General features: G+C 43.5%; 1 protein-coding gene across 4 annotated transcripts in view; it reads right to left on the reverse strand.

The window, feature by feature from the left end:
• PDE5A (phosphodiesterase 5A) overlaps positions 1 to 13,821 on the reverse strand; it is a 106,651-nt gene that overhangs the window by 68,651 nt on the left and 24,179 nt on the right. For all 4 annotated transcript variants that reach the window (XM_015593917.2, XM_006917742.3, XM_015593918.2 and 1 more), the window contains exon 3: positions 11,622 to 11,711. In XM_015593917.2, the coding sequence (XP_015449403.1) occupies positions 11,622 to 11,711 (90 nt within the window). The remainder of the gene's footprint in view (positions 1 to 11,621; positions 11,712 to 13,821) is intronic.

Genomic DNA, 13,821 nt, shown 5'->3' on the forward strand with positions numbered 1-13,821 from the left:
CTCACTTTCCTCGAAAGCCCTGACATCTCATCACTAATTGTTTTCTTGTTTTCGGTCCATTTTTGACACTTATGCCAAATCTATCTTCTCGGGACACTGCTATGCGCATACAAGCTTTCAAACGTTTAAAGGGCTCCACCCGTCCGTCCATCCTTCCATCTGTAGGATAAGAAGTGAAGACTGAATCCGCACGCTCAACTTCCACCAAGGTCGCTCGCGTGGTCTTTGAGTCAGAATGCCACGGCCTTTGTGCACATCGTTCCTGAACTGTTACCAGCTCCGGCAGAAAACGCAGGTTCTGACGCACTATTCTCTAAAGGCACCGCAAAGAGCAGGCTTCCCCATCACAGCCCAGGCCGTCTGCAAACCCCACACGTAGCTTACCTTGTTACTGCATAGCTTCACCAAAGGCAATGGAACAATTTCAAAATTAGCACTTTAAGAAAGACAAATCCTGAGTGGCTGCTAAAAATGCTCTGCTTTCTTTGACTTTGATTATAAATCTCATGACACACTTTTATAGCCGAAATTATAAAAAAGTCCTACGTTTCAGGAGAAAATAGATAATAATGCAGTTTCAAAAATAAGGAGGTTCTTCAAGAAAAAGCAGAAAGAACTGATGGTAACAGAAATCAGAACAGTGTTGCCCATGGGTGCTGGGGGCCGACTGGGGTGCTAAGTGCCCTTATGTTGGCTGGGTGTCACTTATACAGATGTACACACATTTGTCACAACTCACCAAAGTGAACATTCAGATCTGTGTATTCACTGCACGTAGAACCTGTTTTCGACGAGGGTTTACAAGTCTTAAGAGTACATTTGTAATTGCCGATGGCCGTAAGTGAAAGCATCGTCTGTGTGTGGAGTTCCCCGCCGTCCCGGTGACAGAGCGGGCCGAGGTCTGACCGTTCGCTCGGTGCTGTTACCAGGATGGGCGGTCCTCAGATAGGGCCATGACACAGCCCGCCTCTGGGGTCAGTAGCTGTCCTGCCCTCGGAATGTCCAGTGGGAGCAGCGCCAACCTGAGCCTGGGTTCTGTCCAGACGAGGGGATGCTGGGCATGACTCCCGATCCCAATGTTTATTCTTACCTTGGCACACTAAAACTCCTCTTCCCTGCCAAATGCCAGACTCTGCCACACCAGCTTGTAAGCGAGGAGGTGAAGACCCTAAGCCTAGAACCACAGAGACCTGCTGCCTTTGTTCTGGACCTCTGTGTCTTTTGGGACACAGGGGTTTGGTCCTGGAGCAGAGCAGCACAAAGCCCTCTGAGCGGTGTCCTTGGGTGACCTTTGAAAACTGCCAGAGACACAAAGCCTACGTAGCAGAAGAGAGCCTGCTGTGCCGCATGGCGGGGCGCGGCCAGCTTACTAGGGCCGCTTAACCCCCCATCCCCCCGTCCCTCACAATTCTAACGGGACGAAGAGGGAGGGCGGTTTTCTGAACCTCCACTAAGTGAAGAGCTTGCGGTGGCCGCTGTCACATTCCTTGTCTCAAAGCCAGCCTGTGTGTTTGCGTTTCATGTTGAAACTTAACAGATGAGTCACCTACAGCACAGAGAGGTGAAGAAACTCGTGCAAGGAACCGCGGTCATGAGCCAGCATGCAAGGCCGAGCCATTTTTGCTACAAAGTCAGAATTCTTTCTTTCAAATCCTGTCTCTCTGCCTCATTGGGAATAAGTCCAAAATCACAAGGAAAACGTTGTATACCGAATGTACACTGTACAAACTGTACTTTGTGTTGAAATAATTCTACCACTGTTTTTCTTACCTTTAGACATGATGTTGCCAAAAATGACTTCGGAGCCGTGGATCTATTTAATAACCAAGATTTGTTTTCAGGGTGGTGTCCTGCATTCTGCCAGGTGCTGGCCTGCAAAGCACGGGCTCACCCTGGACACTGTTGTTGGATTTGGACTCCGTTAAGCCAGGACCAAGTTTGCTCTAGCGCTGCCTGCATTATGACAGGTCTGTGTCTCTACAGCCCAGGACGATGCTGTGCTAATAAAGCTCCTGATAATTACAGGGTAAAGGGGGTGCCCGTAATAGTCCAGTAAGATAAACAGAAGGGAAATAACACAGCGAATGGCAAACGGCAAATTTCATGTGTCCAAACACTGAACGGGCTGAATCTCATTTACGAATTACGGCGGTGACAATTCCCTGTGGATGCTAAGCAGCAGAGGACTTAAACTACATGCAGACAGTGATCTCGCGCAGGCCGGAATTTGTGACAGAACGCTCGGAAGCCCTTTCACGTCTCGGGCACCTGCCACCGCCCAAGGAGCAGGCGGCTTCCTCTGCCTCCTCCCTCTGCCTCCTTTACTCCTACACTCCCTCGTTCCCTGTGATGCCCGCCGCGCCGGCCCAGCACGCGCAGACCTGCCGCCTTTCTGTAAACCCAGGCCACGTTGCCTCGGGTCGCTCATATCATTTCCCAGCACGCGAAAGAGAAATCATATTTAAGTATTTTTTAAATTAATAACCAGAATTCTGGCCAGTCTGAAGGAAGGAGAATAAAGCCGCAAAGCAGACTCAGTCCTTCTGGTGGTTTCCAAACCTCTCCAGCATTCTCTGACCCTCCGCTAACGCCCCTCCCCTTGAGCCTGGGCTGGACGTGATGCCGGTCTCCTGAGGAGCAGAACACCGTGAGGTGAAGGTGTACAGCTCCGGAGATGCTGCTGCTTCCGCCTTGGTCTCCCTTGGCCACGTGGTGAGGACTTTGAGCAAATGATGGAGCGGCCCACGTGGCAAGGAATCGAGGCCTCCTGTCCCACGGGCACGGAGTGAACCCTCTGAGAAGTGGGAGTGCACGCTGGACTCAAACGCCCTCCTCAGATCCTGGGAGCAGCCCCTGCAGGAAGCTGGGGCCAGAACCAGCGGCCGGCCACGCCCTCTGGAATTCCCTGAAGCACAGAACCCGCGACACTACACACGCCTGTCGCTCAAAATCACGGAGCTCGGGGCGGTTTGCTGTGCTGCAGGAGATCACTAACACAGAATTCGCGGTCACCGGAGAGTCTGTGAGCATCCAACGGATCTGGAATTCCGGATGCGAGTCATTTTCCCTTCATCTCACCACTAGGAAGTGATGCGAAAAAGAAAACTATGACTTAAAAGTTTCACAAGATCATCGTCGCTCTCTCTTTAATTTGAATTCAGCCTGGAACGTTAACTGCCACTCTATGGTAGAAGGAGACCAGTGGGGATAGTCAGATGAGGGTTTACTAAGAAGAAATACAGAGTATTTAAGAGTTTACAGAACACTTTACCTATGTAATTTTGGCTCTTAATGGATGAGTACAGATATTTGCACAGATATCTAAGAAGAACAGAAATTTCATTGACAATCACTTAACTCTAAGAATGCATGAAAAAATGAAAATTATTTAATACTCAAAATCCATTCAAATATCTCATTATGTGACTCTGAGTCAGGTATTATACAAAAAAAAAATTTATGCTGACCTACACATCATTATTCAGGGCCTACGTACAACTTCTTGAGATTAAATGGATAAATGATCTATTAAATTAAAAATGCAACGTATTCCAGCAAGTGCTGAAATGGTTACCCTGAAAATACCAATAAAAATAAACATCATATTGTGTAAAACATAGCATTTTTGTCTGAACCAAATTTTCTGATAAAAATAAGATTTGGGTAAATATAGCCTACCCCTAATTTACTCTTCAGTCTCAGGCTTTCATTCATCCTTTCTTCTTCTGCAACAGGAGTGAGGACTCAGGGATGTAACCTACTAGCACAGTGATTGTCATCTACGGCTCTTAAGAAATGTTTTTTTCCCTTGGGAAAGTGGTCACTCGCAACGGAAACTTTGCGAGCACTTTGTTTTGTTCCTAAAACAAAGCTACAAGAAAGACTATCACGGGGGAATAAATGCAATGAACAATTTCTAACTAGCCAACTCCTTAAGACTAAAATAGATTCAGATCAACTGACAGTCTGCAATTAAACTGTTAGTTGTCGTAGCTGTATTTTCATCGAGCCTGACTTAGAAGGGCACGAAGCCATAACGTTCATCAGTTCCACACTTGCGTGTCTAATCTAAGAGGGCCCCGCTGGTTCCGTGAGCACGCGATCACAGGCCTCTGTCCACGCTGCCGCCACCCACTCACGCCGTGTTCACTGCGGGAGGGGCCAGCTGCGCGAAACCCCAGCTTCCGCCCGCCCTCTGGGACGGCGCCGGCTCCCCAGATCCACCGCCAGCTCCCCAGATCCACCGCCTTCCCTCCGAACTTGCGTCTCATTTAACGTGTGTCTTGTCACCTCGCCCTGCTCTTTAACTTTGGGTGTCTAACATCGCCATCTACAATTGAAAAAGAATTTTAGAGCAAGTACACTCCTAGCTCCATATTTTTCACATCCTCATTGCCAAGACCAATAATCTACATGTTGCAGTGATTCAATAATTACTTGCCCAAACGAGATCAGAGGGAATATGAGAATATTTTTAAATGAGCAAATTAAAGTCATATAGTTTAAATTCTAGAAAAGAGTTACTCTTGTATATCATATCTGGAATTACATATCTGATTCCATTAATGTTTTATCTTGTGATTTTCAGCAAAATGAACCAAATCTCTTTGGTTCATCGATTTATCTCATAAAAATTAGCTGATACTTTTTGAAAATTTTCAAGTTTTTTTTAAAGGAAGATATAAATTACATATTTAGCTAAAATGATTTTTTATCACATTGTAAAAAAAATCTGATAAATCCTGTTATATGTGCATCGAAGAATTCTATCATCAAGTATGACAAAATAAAATCAAGACGCTAAAATAAAAACAGAGAGTGAGGAAAACAGCTCTGATTGCAAATTAGATTTCTACTTAATAACCGGGGTTGACATTCCACCAAGACAAAACAGGTGTTTCGGCCTGGAAGACATGACTGGGTATTATCTCCAGCTCAGATCAATAGAAATGTTCACAGAATCTGCATTATTTCACAATGTCCTGCCTTCTGCCTCATCGGTGCGGCCCCTATAAATAAAAAAGAACACTCGTCCCTCCTGCGTCATAACGAGCAATGCTTCGGGGAGGACAGCATTTCAGAAATGGGTCATGTGAGCTAGAGAGACAGAGCTGGCTTTCCCCGCACTTTTTTACCAAACACAAAAGAACCGTCTGGCTATAGAAACAACTAATGCAAGTAGCAAAAAACAAAACAAAACAAAACAAAACAAAACTGGTCCAACTGCTCAGGTCCACGAAATCCAGCATTCACTAGGAAAGACATTCAATGGCAGCCCCGAAAGCTCACACACTCACTGGCTGCAAATGTTTTCATTATGCTCGCGTTACGTCACGGTGCTTCTGTGGGGCGCTCTGGCCCTGATTAACAGGGCACAGGCCCCTGTAACTCCTTCACCCCTGGTAAGAGTTTCCTCTCATCCACTCGATGTGATTCATGTCTTGGGAACATCACAGAGGGTGGGACTCTGGTCCCTCTTGCCCTCTCTCTTCTTTTTCATTTTAAAAAGAGTCCACGTGCAGAGTGCTTTACACACGTAACTCTGAAGAGCCATCAGAAGACAGCAGGTCTCCTTGTTCTCGCTGTGAGCCCAGCTTCTGCGTGGAGCCACGGTAAACACATCGGAAGTGGAGTGAGGTCATCGCCCAGCAGAATTTTAAGAAAGCCTCCTTCCCATATTATGACCCTGTGGTCAGACTAGTTATGTGGCTTTGGCTGAGTGCCCCGAATCTTCCCAGTTTCTACGTCTGTTAAGCGGAAAAAAGTAATGACTTCTTCCTGTGGCTGTTAACGAACATTAAGTGAATTAATGCACGCCAGGTCGCTGGGGTGGTTCCCACAGGGTAGGCGGTTACCACCGAGGTCCGGCCCCACTGCTGGTACACGGCCTGGGCCGGCACCCCTCTCCCCCAGGCCCTTTGTCTACTGGTCTTCATTTTCTCTAACCAACAGCTCTTTGATCTTCTCAAAATGAATTATTTTAGCCGTCTCAAGCTTCTCCAGTTTCCCTCACCATTTTCCCCATCAAGCCCCTTTCTCTTAGAAAGGATTAATTAGAGAGAAGGGAAGAATGCAAAAATTCATGCTTTACGATTTTTAAAAAATATTTCTGCCACAGAAGTTTAGGAATATCTGTGATTCTGAAAAACGTAGTGCTACGTCTACCACACTGAAAAGTACAACAAATGAAAAGAACACCTGAATTTTTTTTTCATTAGTTGAAATGCTTCACAAGTAGAGGGGCAAATGAAGAGATGACAGGTTTTACTGGATCTTAAAAGGCCTGAATTTTCCGGACGATGTCACGTTCAGGATGTCAGATTCAGTATCCGGCTGCTCCAACTGAGCAGCTTCTCAGAGTCAGCACCTGTGCCTTAAGAAGCTGGGGTCACTGGAAGGTACCAGGACACTCTGTAAACAATCGATAAACAGCCAAGATTCACCTTTCATTTTAGGGTCCTTGGTGATTAGTTGGAATTAGTGTTGGCTTACTCCATAGAGTTGGACTAACACAGAGAAGACACCAAATTCATTTGCCTCATTTGAGGAGAAATGTAAAAGTATTTTCATTTAAAGTGGTGTTGGCTTACTCCATAGAGAAGACACCAAATTCATTTGCCTCTTTTGAGGAGAAATGTAAAAGTATTTTCATTTAAAGTTTCAAGTTTGCTAGAGGGTCACAGACCAGTTAAGTCAGGAATTGTGCTGGTTATTATGTGACCCCAGGGGGCTGCTGAGTCTGTGGCTGATGACCTGTTCGTACACCTTTATCATTCCTTGTCGCTCTCAAAAGTTGTTCTGTCTTCTTTCAGAAAATAACAGCTGACATTTATCAATCACTTCCAGTGTGCCAGGAACTATTAAGCCCTTTGCAGGCAAGGATGCATTTAATCTTCACAACCCTATGGGGTTAAGTCCATTTATAAGCCTCATTTTGCAGATGAGGAAAGTAAAGATCGAAGGGATTAACCAGTTCCATCCTGGGTGCTCATCAACTACGGGGTGAAGATGGCATTCAAGCCCACAGCAGAAAACCTTACCCACTGCTCCCAAAAGCCTTACCGTGAGTCTCCACTCTGACTTCAAATCTTCATGAGAGGAAGAGTCCTTTTGTGTGAACACGAAAGCAAACACAGCCCTGGATTCGTTTATGCAGCTATCGTAAATTTAAAGATGACGCTGGAAGCTGTAGGTTGCATCTTCTTAGCAGCTGTGTCTCTAGGTCAGCCAAATGACTTTTTTATACTACAGTGGCCACGCCGAGAGTATGTCTGGTCTTCTGTTTCTCTTCATTCTTTTTCTCTGAAGAAATAACTCTCAGGAAATGATTTCGAACTCGGTGGTGTGACTGTGGAGCAGGGGGAGCGGGCAGAGAATGGGGAGGGCCGGGGAGATGTTTAAAAGCCGCCTTGGAAACCCTCTCTTCAGTGAAGGCGCTGAGTCTGCAGGAAGGGGACTGACGGTGTCTTATCTCGGGAACTGCGTGGTGTGCGTGAACTTCCGTGGAAACAGGTGAAGAGACTTCAAAACGAGTCATCACAAGGTAAAACAGAGACAGCAGAGGGGGTGCAGGAGCAGGGGACAGACAAACTGGGGGACACTCAGGGACCCAGCAGGCCTCTCAGGGAGAGCTTGGGACAGTCACAGTCTGGGGACCTATGGCTCAACCCACTCTAATCAGATCTGTAAGTGAGCAGATGGCCCCTGGCTGTGAGTGGAGTTGTATAGATATGTAACCGAATTTAAATCATCCCCACTAGAATGGCTCAGATTTTAAAAGCTGACAATGCCGAGTGCTGCCAAGGACATTGCCGGGGGCTTTTTTTTTCATAACAGGGACTGCCAACCGGCACTCACACGCCGCAGGTGAGAGAGCATGCAGCATGGCCGCTGTCGGGGAGGGCTGGGCATTTCTTGCAAAACGAGACGGCGTGCACCGCCACAGGACCTTGCAATTCCCCTCCGGGACAGCACAGGTCTGAACTGTGTGGGTCATCTATATGTGGGGTTTTTTTCAGTAGACTGGAAAACTTTTTGGAGATTTGCAACAATTTTAAAAACCTGCAGAAGAACCTGATAATTTTCTTAAGACTTTTTCTTTTCTCTAGCTTCCTTTATTGTGAGAATACATACGACATACAAAACATGTGTGTTTACCAACTGTTTATGTTACCAGCAAGGCTTTCGGTCGGCAGTAGGCTATCAGTAGTTAAGCTTTGGGGAGTCGAAAGGGATATGCAGATTTTCAACTGTGTGGGGTTCGGTGCCTCTAAACCCCAGGCTGCTCAAAGCACAACTGTATTTACTCAAGAGGAATGAAAACGTTATATCCATACAACAACCTGTATGCAAATATTGCCGGGGGCTTTTTTTTCATAATAGGGAGAAACTGGAAACAACTCAAATGTCTATCAACTGAGGATTGATTGGACAACAGAGCAAATCACTCAGCCAGAGAAGGAAACAGACCACTGACACACGCAGCAATGCAGATAAATCCCACGAGCAGTATGCTGAGTGAAGCCAGACACGCAAGATGACACACTGCAGGATTCCGTCCACATGACATTCTAGAAAAGGCAAAACAATGGTGACAAGGCCAGATGGGTGGGGCTAGGGGCTGAGGGATGGGGAGGAGACCAATTTCGAAGGGGCACAGGGAACACCAAGGTGACGGAAGTGTTCTATATCTTGATTATTGTGGCGGTTATGTTATTATACACACATTTGTCAAAACTCATCAAACTGTGTACTTAAAACATGTGAATTTTACTATATGTAAATTATACCTCGATACAGCTGGGGGTTTTGCTATTGTGTGTATTTTTTAAACCAGATTTTTTTTTTTTTTATGGTGACACTGGTTAAGAAAATCTAGTAAGTTTCAAGTGTGCAATTCAACAATAAGTCATATATATTTTGCATTGTATGTTCACCCCCCATAGTTAGATTTCTTTCTGTCACCACATATTTGACCCCTTTTACCCCATCTACCTCCCCCGTCCCCTGACCCCCGCTCCCCTCTGATAACTACTAGTCTATAGTCCATGTCCATGAGTCTCTGTTTGACCTGTTCGTTTGGTGCTTTTAGGTTTCTATCCCACATATAAGTGATATCTTGTGGTTTTTGACTTTTTTTGGCTCATTTTGCTTAGCATAATCATCTCGAGGTCCATCCACGTTGTCACAAATGACAGTATTTCATCTCTTCTTATGGCTGAGTAATACTCCATCGTATATATGTACCGCAGCTTCTTCATCCGATCCTCTATCGTAGGACACTTCGGTCGCTTCCATGTCCTGGCCACCATGAATAATGCTATGAACATCAGTGTGAAAATATCTTTTCGAATATGTTTTCAAGTCTTTGGGGTAAAAACCTAGTAGAGGGATTGCTAGGTCACGTGGCAGATCGATTCTTAGTTTTTTGAGGAACCTCCATACTGTTTTCCATAGTGGCTGTACCAATTTGCAGTCCCACCAGCAGTGCATGAGGGTTCCTTTTTCTCCGCATCCTCTCCAATATACAAATGGGAAACAAACATATGAAAGGATATAAACATATAAAACTGCTGCTGCGTTTTAACCTAAATCGTCCTCACATCATCGCGTCGCAGCGAGAGGACATGTGACTCCGGAGATGCTCTCACAGCACGGCCGTCCCACTCGCCTCTCCCTGGCGACTGCTGCGCATTCTCAAGGGCTCCTTCAACCCCCACCTTGGTGCGATTGTTCACATTATTTCAAAAGAGAAGTTTAATCAGAGCTTGATTTGGGCTGAGTCTCCTGGCCGACACAAAGTTGGTCTGGGGGGCCGCAGTTTTAAAGCATATTTCCTGAATAAAGCCGGACACTGTGTTCTTACATGCACAGAATCACAGTCCTGGGTGCATAACTAGGGCTGCCTGATGAAAACAGGACGTCTAGGCAAAGTTAATTTTAGATGAAGAACAAATACTTTTTTAGTATAACTGTGTCCCAAATATCTCACGGGACGTGCTTTTTATTTGCTGTGTTTGGCAGCCCAATTAGTAACATTATCATCATTAGTCCACGCATAGGCTTTTCAACTTTATTTATTTATTCACGTAATTAATCTCATATTCATGTTTTAGCTGCAGGTGTTTTTAATAACTGTGGCTGTAACCACCCTCTATGAAACCATACAGCACCCTAAGGCACTGAGGACTGACTGGACTAGTGAGACGGGACAGGTGGAGGGTTCTGTCCGGCAAACTCTGATCTGCACACCTGGGCGTCAGCATCAGCTTGGTGCTTGTTTGACAGAATCTCCTCCCCCACCCAGACCGACTGAACTCAGAACCTGCATTTTAACAAAATCCCCATGTGACTAGGATGCGTGTTAATGTTTTCGGGGCATGGATTTCGAAAGTGGCGTTTTACGAGCATTCTCAGGACCTATGCCGAGTGGATTGAAGGGGAAGTGACTACAAGCGGAGCGACCCCCTCACGGGAATATTTTAAAAGTTCAGGCATCACTTCGAGATCCGAATTATGATTCAGGCAGTGGGTATGAAAAGAAAGGAACTGAAATGAGAAACATTCGAATGGAAAAAAAATCAATGGGACTTGGTAACAGACCATGTGGAGAAGAGAAAGGAAAGACGTCAGAATCCGAATATAAATCAAGCGGAAGCATCACGGGTCGCCAGGAGCGTTGGCGGTGGTTCTCGGCCTTATCTGCACACTGTCATTGCCAGTGCTGGGAGCTTTCCAGTACTGGTGCCCGGGCCCCAAGCCCTCAGAGTCTGATCTGAGGTGAAGCCTGGGCACCAGAAGCACACCCCAGGTGACGAGTGTGCAGCCCAGGTGAGGAACCACTGACACGGGCTTTTCAAATCTATTTATTTTCACTTAGAGTAGTGATTTTCAACTCTGGCTGCACTTCATAATTGCATGGGGAGCTTTAAAAGTACATCAGGATCCAGACCCTGCCCTTAGGGTATTCTGGTTTAATTGGTAATATTTTAGAAGTTCCCCAGTGGAATATAATGTGCAGCCAGGGCTGAGAACACTCAGTTGAAGCATTCCGTTTAATCGATAATTTATTAACTTTTTTTGAATACATATAAAATGAAAAGGGAATTCAGTACTAACATAATCTAAACCTTCTAGTTAGGTAAAGTATAAACCAACACATTTTCATTTGCTCATCCTAACTTCACAATGGAATTGATTTGGGATTAGCTACGATTTCCTTTTTTTCAAAACCTCATTTTTATTTTAAAAAATCAGCTGATGATCACTGCAGTTGGATAACCATTTATGAAAGGAATATTATTCAGACAGTTAAAATATAATGTGAAATAAGTTGATTGCAACTACAATTAATATATCTTGGATAGAATAAGGTCCTGAAGGGAATGGTGGATAAGGAAATAAAATGTCTAGAATTTATTTCTAAGTCACAGTAAAGTCTCTATCAGGATTCAACTCTATAACTAAAATCTAAATAAAAAATACCAAGCAGAACAGTTAAGCACTTTATAGTTAACTTGTCACTATAGCATTATTTCCTAAGTGTGCAAAGTAAAGTAAATCTTTTTTCGAAAAGAAAAATGTTTCCAAATGACCTTTTATGAAATGGAAAATTGGCTTACCTCTTCCCTATGATTCTTAATTGGCATACAAAGAATACTTTGTGTCCTGTAGCCTGTAATTTGGTCAACTTCTGCATTGAATCGAGGATCCTAGTAAGGAAAAAGAAATTTAATTTAATGACTGACCTGTTCGAAGACTGATTTGATTTTTCCGATTTATAAGATTAGAGAAATCTAACCTTCGACTTACCTTGTTGCTCTGAATGACAATTTTATTGTTGTAATAGGCATCAAATCATATGAGTACATATCGTCTTTGACAAAGATAAATTTAAGCAGTTTTTTTTTTTTTTAGAAGCTAATGTTTCTAAGAACCAAAAAAATACAGACTCAAACAAATGTCCGGAAATATAGGAAATTTGAAACATTATTTCGAATAGCCTTACCTAGATTTGGGGAAAAGTGGCACCTGTCCCGCTCTGGAACACAGTTTGCCTGCTCCTGCCTCACTGCCCAAGGCTTCTGTGCCATCAGAGGAAAAGCGTCTCTGCTCGGAGACTCTCCCTATAAAACCTCCCACTCCCAGAACGACTTTACCTCCCTTGCGATCATTTGTTTCCTTGTTAGTCTGTTCTCCATCTCAGGAGTTCATAAGAACTTAAATCTTATCTTTCCTTCCATATACATATATATTGAATATATATATACACACATACACATACACACATACGTACACATATACATATCTATATACACACACACATATACAAATATACCTATAGATGTATGTGTGGCCTCAATTGGACTGTAAACAACCCCTTAATCTTTGAATCTCTTCCTCTCTTTACAAAGCACATCACACACATTAATAATCAAAAGGACTCTGAGAAATGTGATAGTTCTAAATGTGGGTTAAAGAAAGAGGTACAGGCTCTTCTCCGCTGAACTTTGGACTGGGAAGGTTAAAGTTAGGCTGTAAACTCGATGTGAGCTTTTTTTTTTTTTTTGGTTCACTAGCATGTTCCCAATATTAGCACAGGAACTCAAAAACGTCCGTTGAATAAATGAAGGAATTCATTAGCAAATGACACCATAGTTATTTAACGTGATCATTTTTTGCTTGTTATCGTTTAAAGCAAAACTTGTAGGTGGGGGTGCGGGTGCTCACCAGAGGAAATGGACAGATACCACTAACGGGATAAGATCAGAATGGAAACAAACATGCCAGAGCATAAACATCTGCATGAGCGCTGTTCCCTTCAAGCTGTAGCCTTGGGAAGTTACATGCTCGATCTAATAATAGCACCACTGCTCTCAAAACTCTGCTTTTGGAATTCCCTTCAGAGAATATGGAATAGCCACACTGGAAAATCCTCATCTTTGAAGGTCATTTCTATTTTTTTCTTTTTTTTTAATTAGTCTAAAGTCATGCAAAGCCAAAGCTGTGAATGAAGTAAATGATTACTCTGGATTCACTCAATTGGGGTCAAAAATGAGGCCAAAAATGAGGCCTAAGAGAACCAAACTTGGCATTACAGACAATTTCAACAGAAAAGTTATAAAATGGTGGAAAGTCAGAATTAATATTTTATATTTAAATAAACACTACTGTATGTTTGCTTTTTCTGCAAATATGCTCAAAGTTATATTGGGACAAAAAAAAATCTTGGCTGAATGTTTCTAGAAAATGGTTCTTAAATAACATACTAAAGTATTTAATGAAAGACAGGATACTGATATTGATGAATTAAGGAAGTAAAAAAATATTAAATTATAAAGTGAGTTACTTTATAAGCTAATGCCAAATTATGATTAAAAATGCATCCTAGGCAATTATTTTATTTATGCAGATTTTAATTACAAGACCAATTTATAAAGAAGAGAACTAAACCCAGCTATCTGATCAAAGCAATAGAGTTTGACAGACTGAAATTAGTAGGCCTTTCAAGCTTCTGGTGTATACTAGAAGTTAAAATCAACAACAGCCCTGGAGTTCTCTCTTCATCGAAGGGCGGGAGTAATGTATGCTTCAAATTCACTTTAGGTGAATTCTAACATCTTACAGAATCTTCCTTTAATAACGCACTCAGTGCAAAGGCAGTAAACACAGAGAACTTCTAACCGCTCTCGGCCCAGGAAACACAAAAGGAAAAACAGCATGATTATGATTGTGATTATTCCTTTTACTGTGTATGAGAACATGTCAAGCAAACAAACAAAAAAACCACAAGCCTTGGCTATCCACTCACCATAATAAACA

Source organism: Pteropus alecto, unplaced genomic scaffold (assembly GCF_000325575.1).
Source record: "Pteropus alecto unplaced genomic scaffold, ASM32557v1 scaffold17, whole genome shotgun sequence".
NCBI lineage: Eukaryota > Metazoa > Chordata > Mammalia > Chiroptera > Pteropodidae > Pteropus > Pteropus alecto.